The sequence below is a fragment of the Mobula hypostoma genome, chromosome 13, assembly GCF_963921235.1.
Source record: "Mobula hypostoma chromosome 13, sMobHyp1.1, whole genome shotgun sequence".
In the NCBI taxonomy this organism is placed as follows: domain Eukaryota; kingdom Metazoa; phylum Chordata; class Chondrichthyes; order Myliobatiformes; family Myliobatidae; genus Mobula; species Mobula hypostoma.
The window spans coordinates 77,494,867-77,518,352 of NC_086109.1; the positions used below are offsets into that span (position 1 = coordinate 77,494,867).

At 38.8% G+C, this 23,486-nt stretch overlaps 2 protein-coding genes across 3 annotated transcripts in view; one reads left to right on the forward strand and one right to left on the reverse strand.

The window, feature by feature from the left end:
* gldn (gliomedin) overlaps positions 1-9,953 on the forward strand; it is a 31,695-nt gene extending 21,742 nt beyond the window's left edge. The window contains exons 6-10 of the mRNA XM_063065996.1: positions 5,071-5,196; positions 5,284-5,370; positions 5,455-5,580; positions 6,643-6,796; positions 8,498-9,953. Coding sequence (XP_062922066.1) covers positions 5,071-5,196; positions 5,284-5,370; positions 5,455-5,580; positions 6,643-6,796; positions 8,498-8,969 — 965 coding nt within the window. The 3' untranslated portion in view covers positions 8,970-9,953. The remainder of the gene's footprint in view (positions 1-5,070; positions 5,197-5,283; positions 5,371-5,454; positions 5,581-6,642; positions 6,797-8,497) is intronic.
* A 724-nt stretch (positions 9,954-10,677) lies between these two features.
* Positions 10,678-23,486, reverse strand: part of dmxl2 (Dmx-like 2) — a 154,401-nt gene continuing 141,592 nt past the window's right edge. For both annotated transcript variants that reach the window (XM_063065995.1, XM_063065994.1), the window contains 6 exons: positions 22,506-22,633; positions 18,857-18,934; positions 18,475-18,566; positions 17,865-17,917; positions 15,664-15,881; positions 10,678-12,207 (listed from right to left, as the gene is read on the reverse strand). In XM_063065995.1, coding sequence (XP_062922065.1) covers positions 11,998-12,207; positions 15,664-15,881; positions 17,865-17,917; positions 18,475-18,566; positions 18,857-18,934; positions 22,506-22,633 — 779 coding nt within the window. In that variant the 3' untranslated portion in view covers positions 10,678-11,997. The remainder of the gene's footprint in view (positions 12,208-15,663; positions 15,882-17,864; positions 17,918-18,474; positions 18,567-18,856; positions 18,935-22,505; positions 22,634-23,486) is intronic.

Consider the following 23,486-nt stretch of genomic DNA (forward strand, 5'->3'; position numbering starts at 1 on the left):
CCAGGGATTCTGGATCACACAGTAGTAGCGGCAGCGAAACAGGCATTTCAGAAGTTTCACCAGATGTTCCTCCGTGCTCTCACGTCTGTCTCCATCAAATCAGGATTGTGCACGGCACCCTACTTGACAGATAAAAGATATCATCATCGGAGTGGCCGCTGCAGGCTGCATCATGCTGTCATCTTCTCCCGCCTACCGAGCTTCACACAAAGACTGACAAATAGCCAATGTGCCAAAGGAGATATATATCGCAAATATAAAAAATAATGATAATAATAAACAAGTAAATGATTCTGAAAACATGAGTTGTAGAGTCCATGAATGTGAGTCCATAGGTTGTGGAATCAGTTTAGAGTAGAGGTGAGTAAAGTTATCTAACTCCACCAACTGATTTTTTTTTTGAGTGGGCCGACAAGAAGGTAGTACATGGTAACATGCACATAGAACATAGAACCATAGAACATTTCAGCACAGAAACAGGCCTTTTGGCCCTTCTTGGCTGTGCTGAACCATTTTTCTGCCTAGTCCCACTGACTTGCACCTGGACCATACCCCTCCATACACTTCTCATCCATGTACCTGTCCAAGTTTTTCTTAAATGTTAAAAGTGAGCCTGTATTTACCACTTCATCTGGCAGCTCATTCCACACTCCCACCACTCTCTGTGTGAAGCTGCCCCCCCCCAATGTTCCCTTTAAACTTTTCCCCCTTCACCCTTAACCCATGTCCTCTGGTTTTTTTTCTCCCCTTGCCTCAGAGGAAAAAACCTGCTTGCATTCACTCTATCTGTACCCATCATAATTTTATATACCTTGATCTAATCTCCCCTCATTCTTTTACGCTCCAGGGAATAAAGTCCTAACTTATTCAATCTTTCTCTGTAACTGAGTTTCTCAAGTCCTGGCAACATCCTTGTAAACTTTCTCTGCACTCTTTCAACCTCATTAATATCCTTCCTGTAACTTGGTGACCAAAACTGCACATAATCCTCCAAATTCGGCCTCACCAATGCCTTATACAACCTCACCATAACATTCCAACTCTTATACTCAGTACTCTGATTTATAAAGGCTAATGTACCAAAAGCTCTCTTTACGACCCTATCTACTTGTGACGCCACTTTTGGGGAATTTTGTATCTGTATTCCCAGATCCCTCTGTTCTACTGCACTCCTCAGTGCCCTACCATTGACCTTGTATGTTCTACCTTGTTTTTCCTTCCAAAGTGCAATACCTCACACTTGGCTGTATTAAACTCCATCTGCCATTTTTCAGCCCATTTTTCCAGCTGGTCCAAATCCCTCTGCAAGCTTTGAAAACCTTCCTCACTGTCCACTACACCTCCAATCTTTGTATCATCAGCAAATTTGCTGATCCAATTTACCACATTTTCATCCAGATCATTGATATAGATGACAAATAACAATGGACCCAGCACTGATCCCTGTGGCACACCACTAGTCACAGGCCTCCACTCAGAGAAGCAATCCTCCCCTACCAGTCTGGCTTCTTCCATTGAGCCAATGCCTGATCCAATTTACCACCTCTCCATGTATACCTAGCGACTGAATCTTCCTAACTAACCTCCCATGCGGGACCTGGTCAAAGGCCTTACTGAAGTCCATGTAGACAACATCCACTGCCTTTCCTTCATCCAATTTCCTGGTAAACTCCTCAAAAAACTCTAATAGATTGGTTAAACGTGACCTACCACACACAAAGCCATGTTGACTCTCCCTAATAAGTCCCTGTCTATCCAAATACTTGTAGATCCTATCTCTTAATACTCCTTCCAATAATTTACCTACTACCGACATCAAACTTACTGGCCTGTAATTTTCCAGATAACTTTTAGAGCCTTTTTTAAACAACGGAATAACATGAGCTATCCTCCAATCCTCCGGTATCTCACTCGTAGATACCGACATTTTAAATACATCTGCCAGGGCCCTTGCAATTTCAAAACTAGTCTCCTTCAAGGTCCGAGGGAGTACCCTGTCAGGTCAGGTACTTTGATAATAAATTTACTTTAATTTTGCAATGGGTCACTACTCAGTATCTATTGATACTCAGCATCATGTCAATGAGTCCTGATTTTCATAGTCTTTTTGACTCCCATCTTTCCCTTGTTTTAGTAACAGCCTTTGTGGGTGCTATGGAAAGAGCTGTCTAATAGTAATCTCATGAACAGTGTGGATGTTATTTGAAAATCTTTTTTAGTGCATCATAGAGAATGACGCCTCTCACAAGTTCATGATGAGGTATACTCTATTCTGTAGTGTTCTGCTTGTTGGGCTATGTAGGAGAGGAGTATATCCTAGTGCATGCATGGAAAAGTTTTGTTCAAGTTTAGTGTCATTCAACTGTGCCCATGTACACTGCTAAACCAAACAATGTCCCTCGAACCAAGTTACATAACACAGTACATACATCTCACACACAACACATCAAATCCTGATTAAGGGTCTCAGCCTGAAATGTCAACTGTTGATTTGTTTCCATGGATGCTGACTGGCCTGCTGAGTTCTTTCAGCATTTTGTGTGTTGCATAAAATATTACCATATTAATATTTGTGTTGACTTTGCACGTGTTTACAGTAAGTATTGAATAAAACTACTTGAGGAGCCATATTTTATATTTCTCAGGCATTCTGCTGTAAACATTATACTGCCCTTTACAAATTTTTTTAGACCTTATCAGAATTGAGAAATGTTATCTGTCATTTCAAAAACCAAGAGCTAGTATAATAAAAGATGAATGATGCAGGGGTGAGACACTATGGGTTATTATGATAAAGGCAACAAAAGTTAGTTTTTTTTGAGAAAATAGTAGATTCAAAGTCAAGCAATGTAATAACATAATTGCTACTTCAAATATTCAATGGGTTTTTACAGTATATCCATCACATTCTCAGTTCCCAAAGCATTTCAGTAAAATCCATTTTGAAGTGTCATCACTATTACGATTTGGGCAAGTTTGGTGGCAAGGGTATACCGGGAATTTCTTTGTGATTTTCCACTAGAATATTACAGAAACCTTGAGCAAGAAAAAAGTCTTCAACCAGTTTTGTCATGGTTCCCATTGACTGAAGATTAGGAAAGCACCCATTGATTTTCTCTTTTTTTTGTGTAGGTAGATCTGTTACAGTCTGTAGAAATGTTGTGTAATAGAAAGTCATGTATAGAAGACACTGTGGTTGCCTTCAAAGCACAGATTTGAACAGAATTTCCTGATCACATTTTCAATGTGGCCCATGAAATGCCAAGTATTCCCTAATCCATCAATTGTGTTATAACCAATTTGCATTGTCAAAAAAGGCATTATAGTAGAACTACCTGCATGAGATTTATGTTAATACTCACAACACGCTGGAGGAACTCAGCAGGTTGGGCAGCATCCGTGGAAAAGATCGGTCGACGTTTCGGGCCGGAACCCTTGGTCATGTTTTAGCTTCTGTTATCCAGTGGTTCACATGATATGGTGTTAATCTTAACTTGGCTACACTGATATCATAAAGATTTCAATTAGCTCTAAATGGTATCATTAACACTAGAAATACAGACTTTGAGCTGCTATAATATAAAAACTAAGTGGTGCTCAAACAGTATGGGCAGAACGAGAAGGACTGTATCCTCCGTTCAGGTCACCTGATGGTTTAGTTAAAGAGTGCTATGGAAGGTTACAAATGATAAACGTGAGAAATGCTGTGGATGCTGGAAGTGCAAAACAATAACCACACACAAAATGCTGGAGGAACTCAGGAGGTTGGGCAGCATCCATGGAAGTGAACACACAGTTGACGTTTCAGGCTGAGACCCTGCTTCAGGACTGAGAAGGATGGAGGCAGGTGCAAGAATAAAAGTAGGGAGAGGGGAAGGAGGTTAGCTGTAAGGTGATAGATGAAGTCAGGTGTGTGGGAAAGGTCAAGGGCTGGAGAAGAAGGAATCTGATAGGAAAGGAGAGTGGACCATAGGAGAAAGGGAGGGAAAAGTTAGCTTTTATTTCTGGTAACATGTTACATGGGACTCTTCATTAATCACATCACTACTCGTCTCTACTACATGATTGCCTAGAATTTCACAGGCTTGAATCTGCTGAACTGGGGGAGTTCAACTTGTCAGTTCGGTCTAATTGAAGTTTGTGCCTTGAAATTACTGCAACCTCATGACCTGCAGTTGTTGTGGACTTTCACTTCTGAGTCACAAATGTAATGGCTGATGACTCCAGCATTGAGGGCATCTGCTCTCTCAGAGGTGCTGCCAAAGAATCAGGTGTGAACTGAGACCCCAGTTTACTCTCCCAGATCAAGGTGAGAGATCCCACAGTGTCATTTTGATAAAGGCCAGGGAGGATTTTACTTATCCTTCAATGAACACTAGATGGTATGGTCATCATCATATTGCTGATTGTAGGAGCTAGTTGCACATAAATTAGCGACTGTTTCTGATACTCAGAGTAGCAACACTTTTATTTAGTTAGAGATAGTGTATCTTTCTAACCCTTCAAGCAATATCACCCAGCAATCCCTGACAACCACAATTCAACTGTAACCTAATACTGTAATGAGACCATTTACAATGATCAATTAACCTACCCAGTATTTCTGTGGACTGTGGGAGGAAACTGGAGGACCTGGAGAAAACCCACACGTTCCACAGAGAGGACATATGGAGACTCCTTATAAAGGCCACCAGGATTGAACTTGAAAATCTGATACCCCGAGCAGTAATAGTGTCGCACTAACCGCTATGCTACCGTGGTGCCCAATGACACTTTAAGACATTTCAGTCGAATTTTAACTACAGTGAGATATCTTTAACTTGTTAAGGGTGCTGTATAAATATGACACCTTCCTTTTGTTAATATCAGTCTCTTTTTGGGGAGCGAGTCCAATGAAAAGTCCTACAGATTTAATAAGCGAGTTTCATCACTTATGCAGAAAACTGCTTCAGGTCGTAGGTTGCCTAAATGATCACATTTCTAGGTACTGTTTCTTTGTAGTTCGTACCCGTGCTCAGTGAACTGTTACTAACAGATTTACATTTCAATATTCAATTCCTCCTCCCTCAGGTCAGAGAGGTCCTTCAGGTCCACCGGGCCCAGCCGGACCACCGGGATCTCCAGGACCACCAGGTCCCCCTGGTCCACCAGGTTCCAGAGGAAAGTCCAGGAAACAACAGAACTTGGTTAGCTATGGTAATGGGCCTTTACATTTGAACCTTCCATGGAAATGTGGCAGTCCTGGTTGAGAAGGTCTTGTCTCACTATTGTGTTCAAACTTAGGTGAAGTCCATGCTGAACCTAATGACGACACTTTAATCAGAAGGATGTCCGCACAGAAAATACAGACCTCATTTTCAAAGAAAGCCGGTATTATTTCATCTCATTTTGGCCTTAATTATGGTATTGGAGTAATCGCTTTCACATTAACTTTTAAGCAATCTCTCTCAACAGGACGCATCATAAAGTCAGTGGATGACCCTGATAACGTGACAAAGATAGATAACACATTTGGAGCATGGATGGAAGACCCTGCACTGAAGCATAATGAACAGATTTGGATTGTTGAACACTTCTCAGGTTTGCTATTAATATGCTTGGCTGCAAACTTATCAAATATCTAAACATAATCAAATTTTCTTATTATCAAAACACTGAAAAGCAAATTATATACACACTACTATGGTAATGCTACCCTAATGCTACTATGGTAATACTGGTTAGCACTCTTTATTATAATCTCTATTAGCAGTGAACAACAGAGCATGGATTAATCCTTCAAGGACTAATCACAGCCACCACGTGCACTTGCATTACTCATGTGGTCATTGAGCACGGTCCATTTGCAAATATATCATTAACTATTTCACTGAAAACAAAGGACGAGTTTTGGTTAAGGACTTGGCTACTTCTAGTTCTAGATACTTTGAGTGAAGGAATGCTTCTGCAGGCCACCATCCTCAAGTTCTAGGTCCCAGGGATATCCAAGTCCTAGGTCCCGGGTCCCAGGGATATCCAAGTCCTAGGTCCCGGGTCCCAGGGATATCCAAGTCCTAGGTCCCGGGTCCCAGGGATATCCAAGTCCTAGGTCCCGGGTCCCGGGTCCCAGGGATATCCAAGTCCTAGGTCCTGGGTCCCAGGGATATCCAAGTCCTAGGTCCTAGGTCCCAGCGATATCCAAGGCACCGATTCAGAAGGTTCTTGGGCCCAAGGACTTGGTCTAATGCTCAGTCCTCTTCCCCACTTCCACCTCAACTTGACCCACCTCCAGGACAATCTGATTTGCAAAGAAAGATGCAATGGATAGCCGGCCAGGCCCACTTAGGTGTGACTGAGTTTTCCTGTGGCAGGCTCCAACTATAGTTTGGCCTGTTATTCTTCAACTGTTCATTATACCTCGCCATGTGTTGATGTATTTCTGTGTTAATTTTGTCTTCATTCTTTTGGAACCTCACTGCCCTGCTTTCTTCAGTTTGGTTTACAAGTTGTACACGTCAGATACCATTTAGGCTATCACATTGAGGCAAACCATGAAGAAATTAGGGTTTGTGTGTTCAGTTTACTTTGAACATTATCATTCAGGCAGTTTGACCATAGTATGTTTATGAAGGACTATTATTTAACTCTGCATTTTGTTGATAGGACTCACAGTTAAAGAATATGAAAATTTGGAAGCACTTAGGAATGGAACTAACTTCAAAACTATAACATTGCCATACTTTTTCCATGGCTGTGGTCATGCAATATATAATGGTTCGATTTATTACCACAAAGGAGGATCTGACAATATTATAAAGTGAGTACATTTAATTGTATTTTGTAGAACAATGAGTACAAAATGATCAATAAATATTTTTATTGACGTCTGGATTCCTATAGTCTACTGCAGATTATTTTATTTCAAAAGGAATACTTTCCAGATTACCTTTGTGGGCTCTATATTCTGATGATGTTAACAAATCCAAAATTTTAGTCATCATAAATTTAAATATATTGTTTAGATATAGATGAGTAAGTTATTTAAATTGCTTTAGTCCCACTTTTAATTTTAAATACAAGATATTTCACTGATTGCTTAAAATAATTTATTTAAAATTATAGCTTCAATTAAAAGGCACTACTTCGGCAAGTATTTTTAAATATAGTTTTATACATTGAACTACATCTAGGATCTATGTTTGATAATAGGCATGCAGAACACAAGGCAGAATGCATCTGCTAAACTTCCTTCTGATGCAATCACAGAGAGAAAAAAAAACCACTTTATGATTATGTCTATCATCTCAAATTTGAACTGTAATGTTCTAAAAATACAATAGCCTTGTCTTTTATAGGAGATATTTGAACCAAGGTCACAAGTGCTCCAATGCTATGACTACTATTTCTCAAAGTTCAAAATAAATTTATTATTAAAGAACATATGTCACCATATACTACCCAGAGATTCATTTTTTTGCAGGCATTCACAGTAAGTATAAAGAAAGACAATAAATCAATGAAAAAGGTCACACAACAATATGGTTAACCAACCAATGTGCAAAAGACAACACATTGTGCAAATACAAAAAAAAAAGTAATAGATATAGAAAACGTAAGTAGAGGCCTTGAGAGCAAGTCTATAGCTTGTGGAATCAGTTCAGTGTTGAGGTGAGTGAAGTTATCAGGGCTGGTTCAGGAGCCTGATGTTTGAGGGGTGATAACTGTTTCTGAACCTGGTCGTGTGGTAACCAAGGCTCCTGTGCCTCCTTCCTCATGACAGTAGCAAGAGCATGGTCTGGATGGGGGCGGGGTTGGTCCTTGATGATGGAACAAGTGTGGGTGAATTACCCAATCTATCCTCCCCAGTTGCTGCCAATGTAATTTCTCAATTCACAAACAAAATAGACATTGGCCTTAATATACAGAAGTTGGCTTTATCATCACATCAATTTTATACAAAGTTAACCACAGACTACAATCTCTATATCATTAAGGATATACAAACTGATACATTTCCTGCAATTTGATGCACATAGGAACTGCATTAATCCAGAAAATGAAATGGAATCTTGATTTGAGAGGACTGTTCATCGGATCACAATATGAAACTAATTAAATTTATTATTGGAATTTTCAATATCTGTTTTCCCTCTTAAAATGAGCTGTTTCACTTGGTACAGGTGACTGCAGTGTTATTTTGGTTTTTATCCTGTGTGGATGTGCAAAATTGACCCTATCCCCTTCTTTTTGTGCATGGAGCATTTCACAGACAAACACTTTAGGACACTTAAATTTAGCCTCAGCCTCGACTAACAGTGAACTTACTAAAAAAAAACTCACAAGTTTCTCATTCGCTGCTGTACGTTAACTGTTGATTAATACCATTATATTAGCATTTACAATGATTGTTTTAAAATAGATGGTTAATCTTTGTTCACTAGAATTGATGAAAACTGGGACAGAAAATAATTGTTGTGAAGTACCAAACTATATTAACTTTTTTTGGTGTTTGGTTTAGATTTCCACTTGATGGGAAACAGCTCCAACGTATGAAAATGGAAACTGCTTTGCACAACAATCGTAATTATCTTTTTCAAAATGCAAAGACATATTTTGATTTAACTGCAGACAAAAATGGACTTTGGATAATCTATGCTTCTAGTAATGATGAAAACATCATTGTTGGCCAAATTGAAATTAGTGAAAAATCATTTGAGATTGTTCATACTATTAACACCACTTATCCCAAATCAAAGGCTGGGAATGCATTCATTGCACGTGGGATCCTCTACCTCACTGATACCAAGGACTCCAAAATAGCTTTTGCATATGATTTGTTGAAAGAGAAGCAAATTGATTTAAGTTTTGATTTAAGATCATCAAATGAAATGCTTACAATGATATCCTATGACCCACATGATCATCATTTACATACATGGGAAAATGGCTGTTTAAAGAAATATGGTTTACAATTTTTACCAGATGAATAAATGCGGAGGACAGCAATATCTCATGAACGTGCAGCTGGTGCAGCTACTAATTTGCGATGCTCACAAGACAATCTTCTCTAATGCCATGTAGATAAAACTTTAATATTTTGACACTTGCAAAAATTATCTAATATTTTAAATATGTCATGCAACTTCTATGATGGATTGCTAAATGCTTTCTTTTCCACAAGATGTTAGAGGTTTACTTGGTATCAAACTGGTTCACATGTAACGTCAAAATAGATAGAGGTTACATTTCTACTGTAGTTTAAGTGCCACATTTGTCAAGGTAGCTGCCCCTTATCAGTGGCACCAGCATTGCAGACCATTACCCACCATGTAATACATCCTATGGAGATTGCCATCACTTACGTCAAATCTGCTATTTTAAAACAGTTTAGGGATCCTTCATTTCTAATTTGGAGAATTCAAAAAAAAAGTGACATGAATACAGACATTCTTGGATTGGTAGCTACAATAACTGAATATACATACTTTGTGTAGCTCAGTAATTTTTCCTCTATATTTATTCATCAGGTATTTCATTGCCGATGAGGTTAAGTCTGATTCTGAATATAAACAATCTAAATCTTAAAAAAAACTGTGCCCCAGTTTGAGTAAGTGGTTGCTGTGTAATTATTCTTGAACATTCTGCAAATATGTAAAAGGTACACGTATCTATGGCAATTATAATTAAATGTGCAGTACAACACAGCATTTAAATTTGAGACTTGCAATAATTTAGATATTGCACAATAATACAAATTGCCATTAGTTCTTAATATTGACCATTCAAGCAGAGTACTGAAAATGCATTATTTTAAGAATTTCAGCAATGTGGACATTGTTAAGTGTGCTTTTTACACCTTGTTAAAATGTTTTGTAATGCAACATTGTGGTAAATGCCGTTTATATTAGTGGCTAATAAAAAGTAAAGCAGAACAAATTTCAGTTAATATAATTTAACATTCCAGCTGCATGACGCTGTTCGGCGAGTAGTAATGCTTTTTAATTCTACATATTTTTCTTAAAACGATCTTTAAAATGGTAATTATGTTGATGTACAGTACTGTAGATATATACACACATTCTTAATTATGATAAATAATTACAATAAACTACAATCATTCCTTTAGGTTTTTTGTAACATGGGGAATGCAAGACTAAAATTTCAGTACTATAGATGTGCAGGATTGCTATTTCATACAACGCTTCCACGGTGTGCAGAACAGTTGGGCTATCTCTGTCTATCACTTCTCAAATCCAAGAAAGATCTTTGAACTGTTTTATTTTTTTTTAAAAAAAGAGTTGGGTTTTAATGAATTATAACAGGGTCCAACTACCAAGTGAAACTGATCTTAGTTTTGGTCAAGAACAGAGGGCCCGGAGCAGCCATGCTGTGACTTACAGCAAGTGCTTTGGTAATTATGCAGCTCTTGGTAATTATGATGTAACAGGAGAAACGTTAATGACAGATGGCTTTTGACTTTATATCTGAAAGTTGTGAATAGGAAGGAGATTAGCGCTGATAATCCCACAGTTGGGAAGTTTTTGTTTTTCTGTGCTTTCACTATTCACAGTACTTAAAAAAAATAAGGTGGGACAATGGTCACAACTTCATAAGTTACAATTCTGGTGCCATTTTTCAGAGATAATATATTAACCACAGATTCACAAATACTGGTTACTTTCTACTAATACAACAAAGATGATATACCAGACAGTTAGCTACACACATTAAAAATTTATTCAACTTACAAAGACTGGGACGCACAACTATTTTAGGTATAGTTCAAAGCGCTAGATGTAAAGTCCATATCTTGCTCAGTCCACAAAGAAATGCAATGAATTTGTTCCAGAATGCAGACAAAATATGAGAAGACACTGTGTCAAAATACTGTCTCATGGTCCTCAGTATTTACTTATCATGTTTAGCAAGATGTACATACAAGGAAACGAACATACAATAAATTAAAAAGTATATTACAGGCAAAATAGAAGACCTTACACAGCTCTTGATTGCATGTTACCTTAATTCACAGAATAAGTTAAATGTTCAGAATATTACGTAAAGTGTTGGGCCAATTAAGCCAGACATTCATCCAAGGAAATCCAATCTTTTACACATTATAGGATTCTTCCATTTTAAATACAAATGTTTTCATATCATAATTTATATTATAGTGCAATGTTCAGATTTAATGTATAAACTAACAATAACGCTAATTTAAAATGAACAAAAATACCATCTGGTTTCTTTGCTTTTCAAGTATAGATATATAATGCCATTAGACTACACTACACAATAATATGATGAATAGTTTGTAATAAGTACAACAGTCTCAGTAGATTTAAGTGTGCAATAAGGGCATTAAGTGAGTCATTCAATACATTTAACTTGAGTGTTTAAATTAAAAAGAAATCTCTAAACTGTCAAATTAACCTGTACATCCAAATGATGGTGGTCCCATTTTTGCATTGCATCCTATAGTTAAGACCATTAATCTGCTACTGCGTTAATATTGAAAATACTTTCAAAAGAGAAAATGATGAATTTAAATTCTAGAAATCAACTCACACCATCATCACATGTGGGATTTCCCAATTCATTATTACATAGTTTTCCTCAGTGCTGATGGATTTTAGCTATGGGCACATACTTTTAATGTCCATTCACTTACAATACACCAAAAGATTCTGCATTGTGTTCACAGTGCATTATCAACAACCTGCAACTGCATTGCTTTTAAAAGTAATAATACAGTACATGCATGTCTGTACTATGGGTTTATAATATGGATTCTTAAGCCTTTACATCACAAAGCCACACTATACTTCTTCAAATTACTTTCTTCATACATGTTTCAAGTCTTCCATGATCCAATGCTACTACAACTGTTCTGCAGAGAGCTGAAACTAGGATCTCTTTTCCATTCATAACAAAGCACGCTCTAATAGCTTGTGTATTCCCACACTATATGGGAGTTGCCCATGTTTTATAGTAGCCAAACAGAAGAAGCCCAGTAAACTACAAGTTGTCAAATATTCCACTTGGGATATTTAAATAATCTGGCAAAACTCGTGTCTTCAAAGTTCCATCTGCTCCACACGAAAAGATACGATTGTCTGGCCGGATTTCCAGCTGTACAATTCCTGCACCAATATTGCGAAAGATTGACTGTTTGGCATGTTCGTTAGTAAATGAATGAATTAATCCATGACTTGTTAACCTCCATACCTGAAAACGAATATGTAAATATCAGAGCATTAATAATATTCTGAAATTTATGTCAATTATTGTTACTTCAATATCTATTGAATATGTCCATTTAGTCAGTTTCCTTGATATTTAAAATTAGGCCAAAATATTACCTAAAATACTGTACACCAAGATTAGTAGTAGTAGTAGTCATACTTTTACTAGATTGCTGCTTAGACTAACAACACACATAAAAGTTGCTGGTGAACGCAGCAGACCAAGCAGCATCTGTAGGAAGGTGCAGTCGACGTTTCAGGCCGAGACCCTTCGTCAGGACTAACTGAAGGAAGAGTGAGTAAGGGATTTGAAAGTTGGAGGGGGAGGGGGAGATCCAAAATGATAGGAGAAGACAGGAGGGGGAGGGATGGAGCCAAGAGCTGGACAGGTGATAGGCAAAAGGGATACGAGAGGATCATGGGACAGGAGGTCCGGGAAGAAAGACAAGGGGGGGGGACCCAGAGGATGGGCAATGGGTATATTCAGAGGGACAGAGGGAGAAAAAGGAGAGTGAGAGAAAGAATGTGTGCATAAAAATAAGTAACAGATGGGGTACGAGGGGGGGTTGGGGCATTAGCGGAAGTTAGAGAAGTCAATGTTCATGCCATCAGGTTGGAGGCTACCCAGACGGAATATAAGGTGTTGTTCCTCCAACCTGAGTGTGGCTTCATCTTTACAGTAGAGGAGGCCGTGGATAGACATGTCAGAATGGGAATGGGATGTGGAATTAAAATGTATGGCCACTGGGAGATCCTGCTTTCTCTAACATACAGAGCGTAGATGTTCAGCAAAGTGGTCTCCCAGTCTGCGTCGGGTCTCGCCAATATATAAAAGGCCACATCGGGAGCACCGGACGCAGTATATCACCCCAGTCGACTCACAGGTGAAGTGTTGCCTCACCTGGAAGGACTGTTTGGGGCCCTGAATGGTGGTAAGGGAGGAAGTGTAAGGGCATGTGTAGCACTTGTTCCACTTACACGGATAAGTGCCAGGAGGGAGATCAGTGGGGAGGGATGGGGGGGAAGAATGGACAAGGGAGTTGCGTAGGGAGCGATCCCTGCGGAATGCGGGGGGGGGGAGGGAAAGATGTGCTTAGTGGTGGGATCCCGTTGGAGGTGGCGGAAGTTATGGAGAATAATATGTCGGACCCGGAGGCTGGTGGGGTGGTAGGTGAGGACCAGGGGAACCCTATTCCTAGTGGGGTGGCGGGAGGATGGAGTGAGAGCAGATGTGCGTGAAATGGGGAAGATGCGTTTAAGAGCAGAGTTGATAGTGGAGGAAGGGAAGCCCCTTTCTTTAAAAAAGGAAGACATCTCCCTCGTCCTAGAATGAAAAGCCTCATCCTGAGAGCAGATGCGGCGGAGACGGAGGAATTGCGAGAAGGGGATGGCGTTTTTGCAAGAGACAGGGTGAGAAGAGGAATAGTCCAGATAGCTGTGAGAGTCAGTAGGCTTATAGTAGACATCAGTGGATAAGCTGTCTCCAGAGACAGAAAGATCTAGAAAGGGGAGGGAAGTGTCGGAAATGGACCAAGTAAACTTGAGGGCAGGGTGAAAGTTGGAGGCAAAGTTAATAAAGTCAACGAGTTCTGCATGCGTGCAGGAAGCAGCGCCAATGCAGTCGTCGATGCAGCGAAGGAAAAGTGGGGGACAGATACCAGAATAGGCACGGAACATAGATTGTTCCACAAAGCCAACAAAAAGGCAGGCATAGCTAGGACCCATACGGGTGCCCATAGCTACACCTTTAGTTTGGAGGAAGTGGGAGGAGCCAAAGGAGAAATTATTAGGAATAAGTGTGTTGCTTGAATTTCTAGCATCTGCAGAATTCCTGTTGTTTGCTGCTTAGTCTGATTTTTTTTTTAAAGTTTAGTCAAAGTGTTTTCTAAAACTTCATTATATTTCTACAGAAGTGCCATGCACCAATAGCAAACGAGCCTTTCTCTGTTGAGGGGCATTAGGTGTGCTAACAGTGACATCTCAGGAGATGGACAGAGACTGAAGCAAAATAAACAGTGAAATGGAACAGAGTGCTAATTAAAGTGCAAGGGACATGGTCAGTTATCAACCTCACTGCTCTGGATAAAAAAAATAATTGGGAGCAGGCAGAATTTGAGAAAGGAAATTGGTAAAGGCATCAGCATCAAAGAACAAGTTTCACTGCAGGGCCTCAAGGAGAGTGCCATTAGCAGCCAACTTCAGGATGTCCTAATTTTATTTTCTTTCATAATCATTTTGTAGCTACACAGGACCTTTAACCAAAACAAAACTTCATCCCGGAACAGTCTCAGATCTAAACTATTAATTGTGTCTTAAAACACGAGTGGTGTACATTCCTTTGTACTGTCAATATCTATTCTCAAGTCCTTGGCAATAAATGAAAGCTAAACAAAATTTGAGGTGCAAATCAAGAACACAAGCTTGCTAGTTTTCAAACATGATTTAAAAAAAAACTCCTGGATAGGTACATGGAGCTCAGAAAAATAGAGGGCTATGGGTAACCCTAAGTAATTTCTAAGGTAAGGACATGTTTGGCACAGCTTTGTGGGCTTAAGGGCCTGTATTGTGCTGTAGGTTTTCTATGTTTCTATAATTAATTGGCACCTTTAAAATAACTTGTTAGTACAGTATAGTTATTAAGTATATGAATATATTAAAATGAACTAAGTATAGGATGTTAAATTATTATGACACAATGTGAACAATATGCAAGAGCCTTCTATTTTTCTAATTTTGTAGCTACAACATTGAAATTACAGGCAGCTGTAATAAATAAAAAGGCAGTGACAGCAGAGGAAAATCCAGAGGCTGAAATTCTAGTAGTAATGCTCAGAATACATGCTTTCCTTTGCTGACATCATCTAATACATGAGTAAATTTGGACTTATTTATTAATGGAGTGTTCATTCGTTCATTATGTGCCATGCCATATGATGTGGGCAACCACGATCTTTTGACCAAGATTGTTCTTTGTTTGCCATTGATTTCTTCTGGGCAGTGCCTTTACAAAAGGGGTGACCCCAACCCTTATCAGTACTCTTCAGAGATTGTCTGCCTGGGGTCAGTGGCTGCATAACTGGGACTTGTGATATGCACCAGCTGCTTGCATGGCTTCACGTGACCCTGATTGGGAAGCCCAAGCAGATGCTATGCCTTGCCCAAGGGTGACTGAAGGCTAGTGGAAAGAAATAGCGCCTTACACCTCCTTTGGTAGATACATTTCTCTACCCTGCTAACCGTGTAGTGGGCCATATCAGTTGATTGCTTTATTATATTCAAAATCCAGATCAAAACTTAAAATCTCCCTGATGGTGGATTTCAGTAAGTACTTTATACTTTGTCGCCAAACAATTGACAAGTAACGCATTTAATTAGGGATTGAAGCAAAGGTCTTTGTCAAGACAGCCTTTAATGGAAGTTTCTGCAGAAAGAGCCTTACCTTCATATTCCCCTCTGCTGATCCTGTAATGAAATAATCTTCTGAGAAGTCCAAAGCAAGTGCCTTAATAGCAGAATCATGTGCCTGAAATGTGTGTAACAACTGTCTCTGCCTTATGTCAAAAATGCAGACAAAGCCCTTCCTGCCCCCAGAGATAAGAAGTTGCTGCTTTGGTGCATACTGAAGCACTGTGGCACCATTTTCATGGCAGACAAAGCCTAAGAGGAATTGAAGGAAAATATTGAAAAAAAACTTTAGTCTTCAGAATTATGGTTAACATACTAAGTTACTCATGTATGAATATACAAGAACTATATTAAGTTTTATTTTGATAACATTGTGCTGACTTCCTACCTATTAATATACAGATTGTCAATCTAGTTCACCATATAAAAATACAGGACCAAGTGAATGAACTTCGTGCAATATTTTTATACATTTATAGTGCATGCTCCTTGTGCATCTGCAGAAATCTGTGTCCCTTTGATGCACATAAAACTGGTCAATAGGTGCTGCATTACCACATTTGGGAACAGAAATGCCAAGCGCCTTCTGAGAACCTAAAAAGGCTTTGTAACTCACCAATAATTACAAACACTAAAAAAAACAAGGGACAGGCCCAAAGTGAATGCAAGGGAAGCCCATGCCTGCAGTATATCTGCAGACAAGTGATGGTTCAGTAATGACTCCAAGGGTAGATCTGCCAAAGTACTATTCCTTTCATTACAGCAGCACATGTATGCTCAGTGGTAGTTGATGTGGCAGTCCCTTTCAATAGCTGATGTCATTATTAAGTATGTGTTGCGTCAGGTAATACACAACAGTACAACACAAGAACAGGCCCCTTAGTCCATCATGTCTGTACCGACTACGATGCCAATCTAACTAATCCTACCTGTCTGTGCATGGTCTGTTTCCCTCAATCCTCTGTCTGCCCAAATGCCTCTCAAATGTTGCAACAGTTTCTGTTTTGTATATCTCCTTGAGACTTTCCACCTCTCACCTTAAACCTATGCTTTCTATTATTTGACATTTCCATGCTGGAAATAAAAAGATTCTGACCATCTATCCTATTTATACTTCTTATAGCTTTACAAACTTCCATCATGTCATCCCTCAGCCTCTGATGGTCCACAGAAAATAATCCAACCTCTCCTTGTAACCAATACACTCCAATCCAGACAACATCTAGGTTCTCCAAAGCCTTTACATCACAAAATAAATGCTAACATCGCATTTGCCTTCCTCACCACAGACCCAACCTGCAAATTAACCTTTAGGGAATCCTGCACAAGGACACCCAAATCCCTTTACACCTCAGACTTTTGAATTTTCTCTCCATTTAGAAAATATTCTATGCTTTTATTTCTTCTACCAAATGCATGCCCATACACTTTCTGACACCGTATTCAATTTGCCACTTCTTGGCATATTCTCTTGATCTGTCCAAGTCTGTAGCCTTCCTACTTCCTCAAAACTACCTGCTCCTCTACCTATTTTCCTATCATCCGCAAACATGGCCACTAATTCATCAATTCTGCTATCTAAATCACTGACGTATAACATAAAAAGCAGTCCCAACACAGACCCCTGTGGAACACCACTAGTTTCTGGCAGCTAACCAGAAAAGGTTCTGTTTTTTCCCCACTCTTTGTCTCCTGCCAATCAGGCATTGCTTCATCCATGTTGGTATCTTTCCTGTAATAACCTGGGCTCTTGTTAAGCAGACTCATGCGTGGCAAAGGCCTCTTGAAAAATCCAAGTACACAACATCCACCAATGTTCCTTTATTTATCCTGCTTGTTATTTCTTCAAAAAAATTCCAACAGGCAAGATTTTCCTTTAAGCAAACCATGCTGACTTGTATCATGTGTCTCCAAGTACCCCGAAACCACATCCTTAACAATCAACTCCAACATCTTCCCAACCATCATCCAGCCTGTTTTCAACGCTCAGGGTATGTGAATATTATCACAGGTTTCCCTTCATTGTAACCATCGTATACTATGTACATCAGAATTATACATTGTGATTTCTGTGTCATAGTATACTAAAACAGAGTAAAGTTCAGTTTCTTCTAATAAACTTACAACATAACTATAGCAGATTTCTATGAAATTAATTCTATAAAAAGTGTTCTTATAGAATTAATTTTTAAAATCACCAACAAGCATTATAAAGGTTACAAACAATGATCGTACCATGCACAAGGCTGTTATGTGGCGAAATTAGTGTATCCCAAAGGCAAACATTTCTGTAAAGAGAAATAGAAATATCACTTAATAACTTTTCTAACATTCATTTTATGTTAATATTCAGCAGTTCTATCCTTGTGGAAAATACGGATGTTGGCGATTAATATACCCAAATAAAGGGTATACTGTTTCCATTCTTGGTCTCTCCTACTAACTGTACCAAGCTGTAAGATTTGTTTGTGAAATTTATGCCAGTATAGTTGCTGAAGGTCCCTCATTTCACAACACCCTTTTGTTGTGTCTTATAGAATAAGAGGGGGCAGAAAATGCTCATCTCATACACTCTGCAGAAGATCTTTCTTCACAAGGCACCATGAAGGATTCAATAAAGAGTAAATACATTTAGATCAGAGGTGAATTGCAGTTGTGCTCTTAAAGAATAGTTTTACGATTTGCAACATTTGGTTAAGGGACAAATAAATAATATTGATTATATAAACAAAATATGCCAACACTTAAACTGAGGAGGAAAAGCATTCTAGAGAAACTTTAGAAAATGACCTCTTACTACTGCTTAGAAAACTCACTCTTATTATTGTAATAGAGTTCATTGTACCTGTTGTCATTGGACTGGCCTGCAGTGGTTATGAGGCTCGAAGAAGTAACGAATGCAAAGTCACCAGCAGCTTTACTATGGCACTGCCAGCTCTGCAATTAAACAAAAAGCATTATAATATCACAAGATTCAAAATGTTTTTGTTCTTGATTACTCATAATTTCTTATGTACAAATTATACATACTTAATAATTAATAAAATTTCTTAAATACGACATTTACTATTTGACTGAAAAAAGACTACTCTATAATTCCCCTGAAGGGATTAAGAAATACCAAACCCATCTTTAGCAAGCCTATAATACCCAACAGGAAATTATTTATTCAACAAACAAAACAGGTGAATATTCTAACAAGTCTCAAATTCACTTTTGCAACTTACAAGGTAAGGTTTGGGATTAGATCCAGTTTGGTTGACTTGCCAAAGGCTGAGAAACCCTTCACCATCTGCCACCCCCAACTGCAGATATAAAAAGACACACATTCATTAAAAAAACATTTTAGTCAAACTTTTACAAGAGTGTTTTTAGAGTAAAGAATAATGGGGCAAATCTTTCACTGCCAGCTTGTCCTTAGGCTACAGTTTGCTTGGTCTTGGATGTGGTCTTCCATTGGGAGCCTGGGTTTCACCACATCAGTGTGGTGCAGACAGCTACAGATTACCTCAATGCCAGCAGTAGCCTGCAATCACACAGTAGTTGAGAGAAAAGGTGAAACTCAATTCTCAGGCTCACCAGCTGTCAACGCTGTCCTGTCACTGAACTTTCAAGTACACCTTTACATCTAATAAACATTCAAATCCACTCATGGCCTCTTTGAAAATTAGTATCATTAACTTGTTTTTACAAGTTAAAGATCAACAAATAATTAAAATAGATAATGAGTTTATAATTAACCAAATTTAAAAATCTACTTCTTCGCAGCCAATTCTTCTCACTCATTTTAAAGAAACTACTGCAAGTACACTATATAATATGTCGGCTTTATGGACATAGTGTACATTTCGAGTCTCAGAATTGGGCAATTTACAGAGATCTGTGCTGCCTCACAGGATTATGAGAAACTGGCATTTGTCTGAGTGGAAGATTCTGCTGTTCGTTTAAGCACATGCCTGGGGTGGATTTTGGGACTTTGCTGTAACATGGGCAAGTCCTGGTGTAAGCAATGGTGCTGAGATGGAAGATCTGCACCACTGAGTAGAATATGGAACAATGAAATAAATTAAAATGCACACTATTGTTTCAACGTATAGAAACACTTCATCTAATAGGCTAGCCAAAATAACACGTTATTCAGAGTTTGTTGTGGAAGCATAATAGTTTTATATTTCAAGCAGCCCCTTTCCAACTAACGTTGGAAATTGCAACTAATGTGGTATTAATGTGTTTACAAAAAAAACTGGTTACAATATTGAATTTCCTTACCTCTAATTTCAAGATTTACAGCTGGATTAGTATGCACTCCCAGGACACCAAATGAAATTCTGTTCATTAATTTAATTACATTAATAATCATCATCTGGTCCTCTATAAAGATTCACTCCTGCCAGCTGATTTTCCTACAATTGCTGCATCAAGATTTGTAATTAGGATATCAATCTTCTAAAATTTGAAATTTTCTCAAGGGCGGTTCAGTATCACATATTGCCTCTGAACCAAAAACTTCTGTACTATTCCAGGAATGAGGACACAATTTGGCCAAAATAAAAAAATCATCACTATTAAAATCAATAGCAGTTTATAAATGAGATGGTGAACAGAAGCACCACTTGTACCCTCTCAGGAAGGTATAAAAGACTTAAGTATTTTTGAGACATCTTATTTAAGGAAATTGACTGCTATTCATCTTTCCTTTTCCCAATGACTACTGAACTTTTGATATCCTAATATTTCAAATACAACGGATTCCAGTTAATTGGGCCATTGGTTAATTGGAACAGCTACTTATTTGGGACAACTCTTTAAAAAAACAAAACCAAAATTGAGCAGGTAGCCAAGATTCTCTTCATTATTTGGGACAGTATGCTGTTTAATTAGGGTAGACAACTGTTTCTGAACATTTTCTAACTACTGTCAGTCGCTTCCATGTCGTGTGGCCATTATATACTATACTGCTTAGAGCAAGATTTTTAAATAGCGTCACTTGCGTGTTGTGTTCAAATTACAGTGATTTTTGTTACTGATAATTGGCGAGTAATAAACAGGAAGGGAATTCAGAACTATTTTACTCACCGTAGTTTTAAGCATCCCAAAATGGCCAGGAGTGAAAATGAATCTATTGCACTACTTCAACAATTCGAAGGTACTGACAATCATCTTGAAGGTTGCAATTAAAATGAACATTTAGAGAATGCAGTTGTCGAAAGCACTATTTGAAGGCAATCCACTATCTGTACTTGGTGTATTATAGTAGTTTTGGTAGTATTCTGATTTATTCTGCATTTTATTTAAATGCATAATTTGTTACTCAGTTAAATGGTAGTTTGTCTTTTTTAATGCCTTTTTAAATATTTTCATGAAACTTCAGCTAGTTGGGGCAACTGCTTAATTGAGCCAAAGTGTACTGGTCCTGACGCGTTCCAATTAACCAAATCCACTATACTCAGAATTATACAAGACACAGACAAGCACTTTATACCTACTATAGGATTTTGAAATGCAAGTCAAATTCATGTCACATCATCCACTCAAATCTTTCTCCACAGTCGTCAGGGCATTATATAACTGGCAGCACAGTAGCACAGCAGTTAGTGCAGTGCTTTACAGCACCAGTGACTGCATTTCAGTTCCCACCAGTCTGTAAGAAGCTTCTACGTTCTCCCCCTTAACTGCATGAGTTTCCTCCCAGTGCTCCGATTTCCTCCTGCATTCCAAAGATGTATAGGTTACAATTCCTACGTTGTGGATGCTAAGCAGGTGCCAGAAGCACATCCCTGGACTGTGTTGGGCATTGAAGCAAACAACACGTTCCACTATATATTTTGATATACACGTAACAAATAAAGCCAAATGTTTGTTTCTTTCTTTCTAAACCTTTTTAAAAATTTAAATTTACTGTTTCTTTCTTTCTTTGTAAAGAAGCATACCTACAGAAACCGTCTAATACTTTTGCTAACATACTAGGTGAAAAATTCAACTTTGGTCACTAGCACCAAATGCATGAATATACTGGCTGTGATTGAGGCCCTCTGTTAGTTGGTGTCAACCATGGATACTGTGTCCCAGCCATCTACGTGATACGCAAGCCAGAGCAGTATGATATGCAGATCAAGCTGTTGTTCATGTAGCAGGTTTTCCCTCTCCACACAGCTGATGAATCTACAGGAACAGCAGAGACTGATACAGTTTGGCACCAATGGCATTGCAGAAGTTACCACTCAGCGATGAACTCAATGTAGGACTGTCTTAGGGACTCCAGCTCTGGACTCTCTCCCCCCTCCCCCCGGGGTTTGCTCCCAAAGCCTTCCCCATGAGTGGGTATAGCCATAAGGCAGCAGACGTTTGAGATCAGAGTTTTCCTTCTCCTAGATGAGCTGCCAACCACGGCTGTTGAATCCCATCTATCCGAAGCAACTGGTTTTAAGGCGCCAGTAACCCGCATTTTGCCCCTTTTCCTGTCAGTGGAAACTGTTCCCTGTTCCACCAGGCTTAGTAGCTAAGCCACATAAGGCGGCCAGGAGCTGGACATGGTTGGCAGAGGCCATTTGAGATGTACCCCTTTAGGCAGTAGGAGTTTATTCCTACTACCACACCTGACTATAACCACCTTAAGCTGCCTCTAATGTTAGTTTATTAGCTCTTCCACCACAATAATTATGAAACATACAGTTTGAAAAGCAACTCATTACGTTTGGATAAAATGTAAAAGTAATAAATATTCTACACTTGCATTCTAGTAACTGGGGAAACCTTCTTCACAATTAAATTGGGTGGAATGGTTGAGAAAATGCCATTATTTCTGGAAAGACAACTCCTTAGTGCTTTATATTATAATCCAAAATAAATGTTAGGATGGTTACATTAAATACTGACCTTATTGCCTTGGGTATTAAAATAAAGTCGGGTAACCCTGGCATTGCCAGCTTGCCGGAAACATATAACCTGCTGCGGCCGATTCCATTCAAACATTCGCACACTTCCATCTTGTGCACCTGTAAGATCTGAATGGTACAAATTGAAAGTTGTCATCAATTCAGAGTAATTCATTTAAATGCATGTGAAAAAATCCTTTCTGCTTATCGTAATTTATTATTTGGTAAATTGGTTTTCTATTCATCTGTAATCAAAAAAAACTGCATCCCCTTAAGCCCTAAAAATGATGATTTGCTCTACATCTTGTTTCAGATTGAGTAATCATCAACATTTAATGAGATTACTGTTAAACAAAACAGTACAATACAGAATAGTATAGCACAGGTCTTTCAGCCCACAATGTTGCGCCAAACCTTTAGCCTACTCCACAATCAATCTAACTCTCCCCTCCTATACAGTTTATAAAACCCTCCATTTTTTTCATCCATGTTCCTATATAATACTCTCTTCAATGTCTCTAGTCAATGTGACTTTACCACCAGCCCCGGCATTATAGCCCAGGCACTTAGTACTCCATAAACAACCACCCTCTTTCATTGTCCCTAAATTTTCCTCCACTCAATTTAAAAGGATGTCCTCTGGTATTAGCCATCGCCACCCTGTGTTAAAGGTGCTGGCTGTCCATTCTAATACTGCCTCTTTTAAGCTAAAACACCTCCATCAGATCGCCTTTCACCCTCCTTCTCGCCATAGAAAAAAAGCCCTAGCTCATTCAATGTTTCCTCATAAGACACGTTCTCTAATCCAGGCAGCATCCTGGTAAGTGTCATCTGCACTCTCTCCAATGCTTCCACATCTTTTCTATAAAGAAGCCACCAGAACTGAACACAATACTCTGACACACAAAGTGTTGGAAGAACTCAATGGGTCAGATAGCATCTACGCAGAAGTGTGGTCAACATTTCAGGACTGGAAAAGATG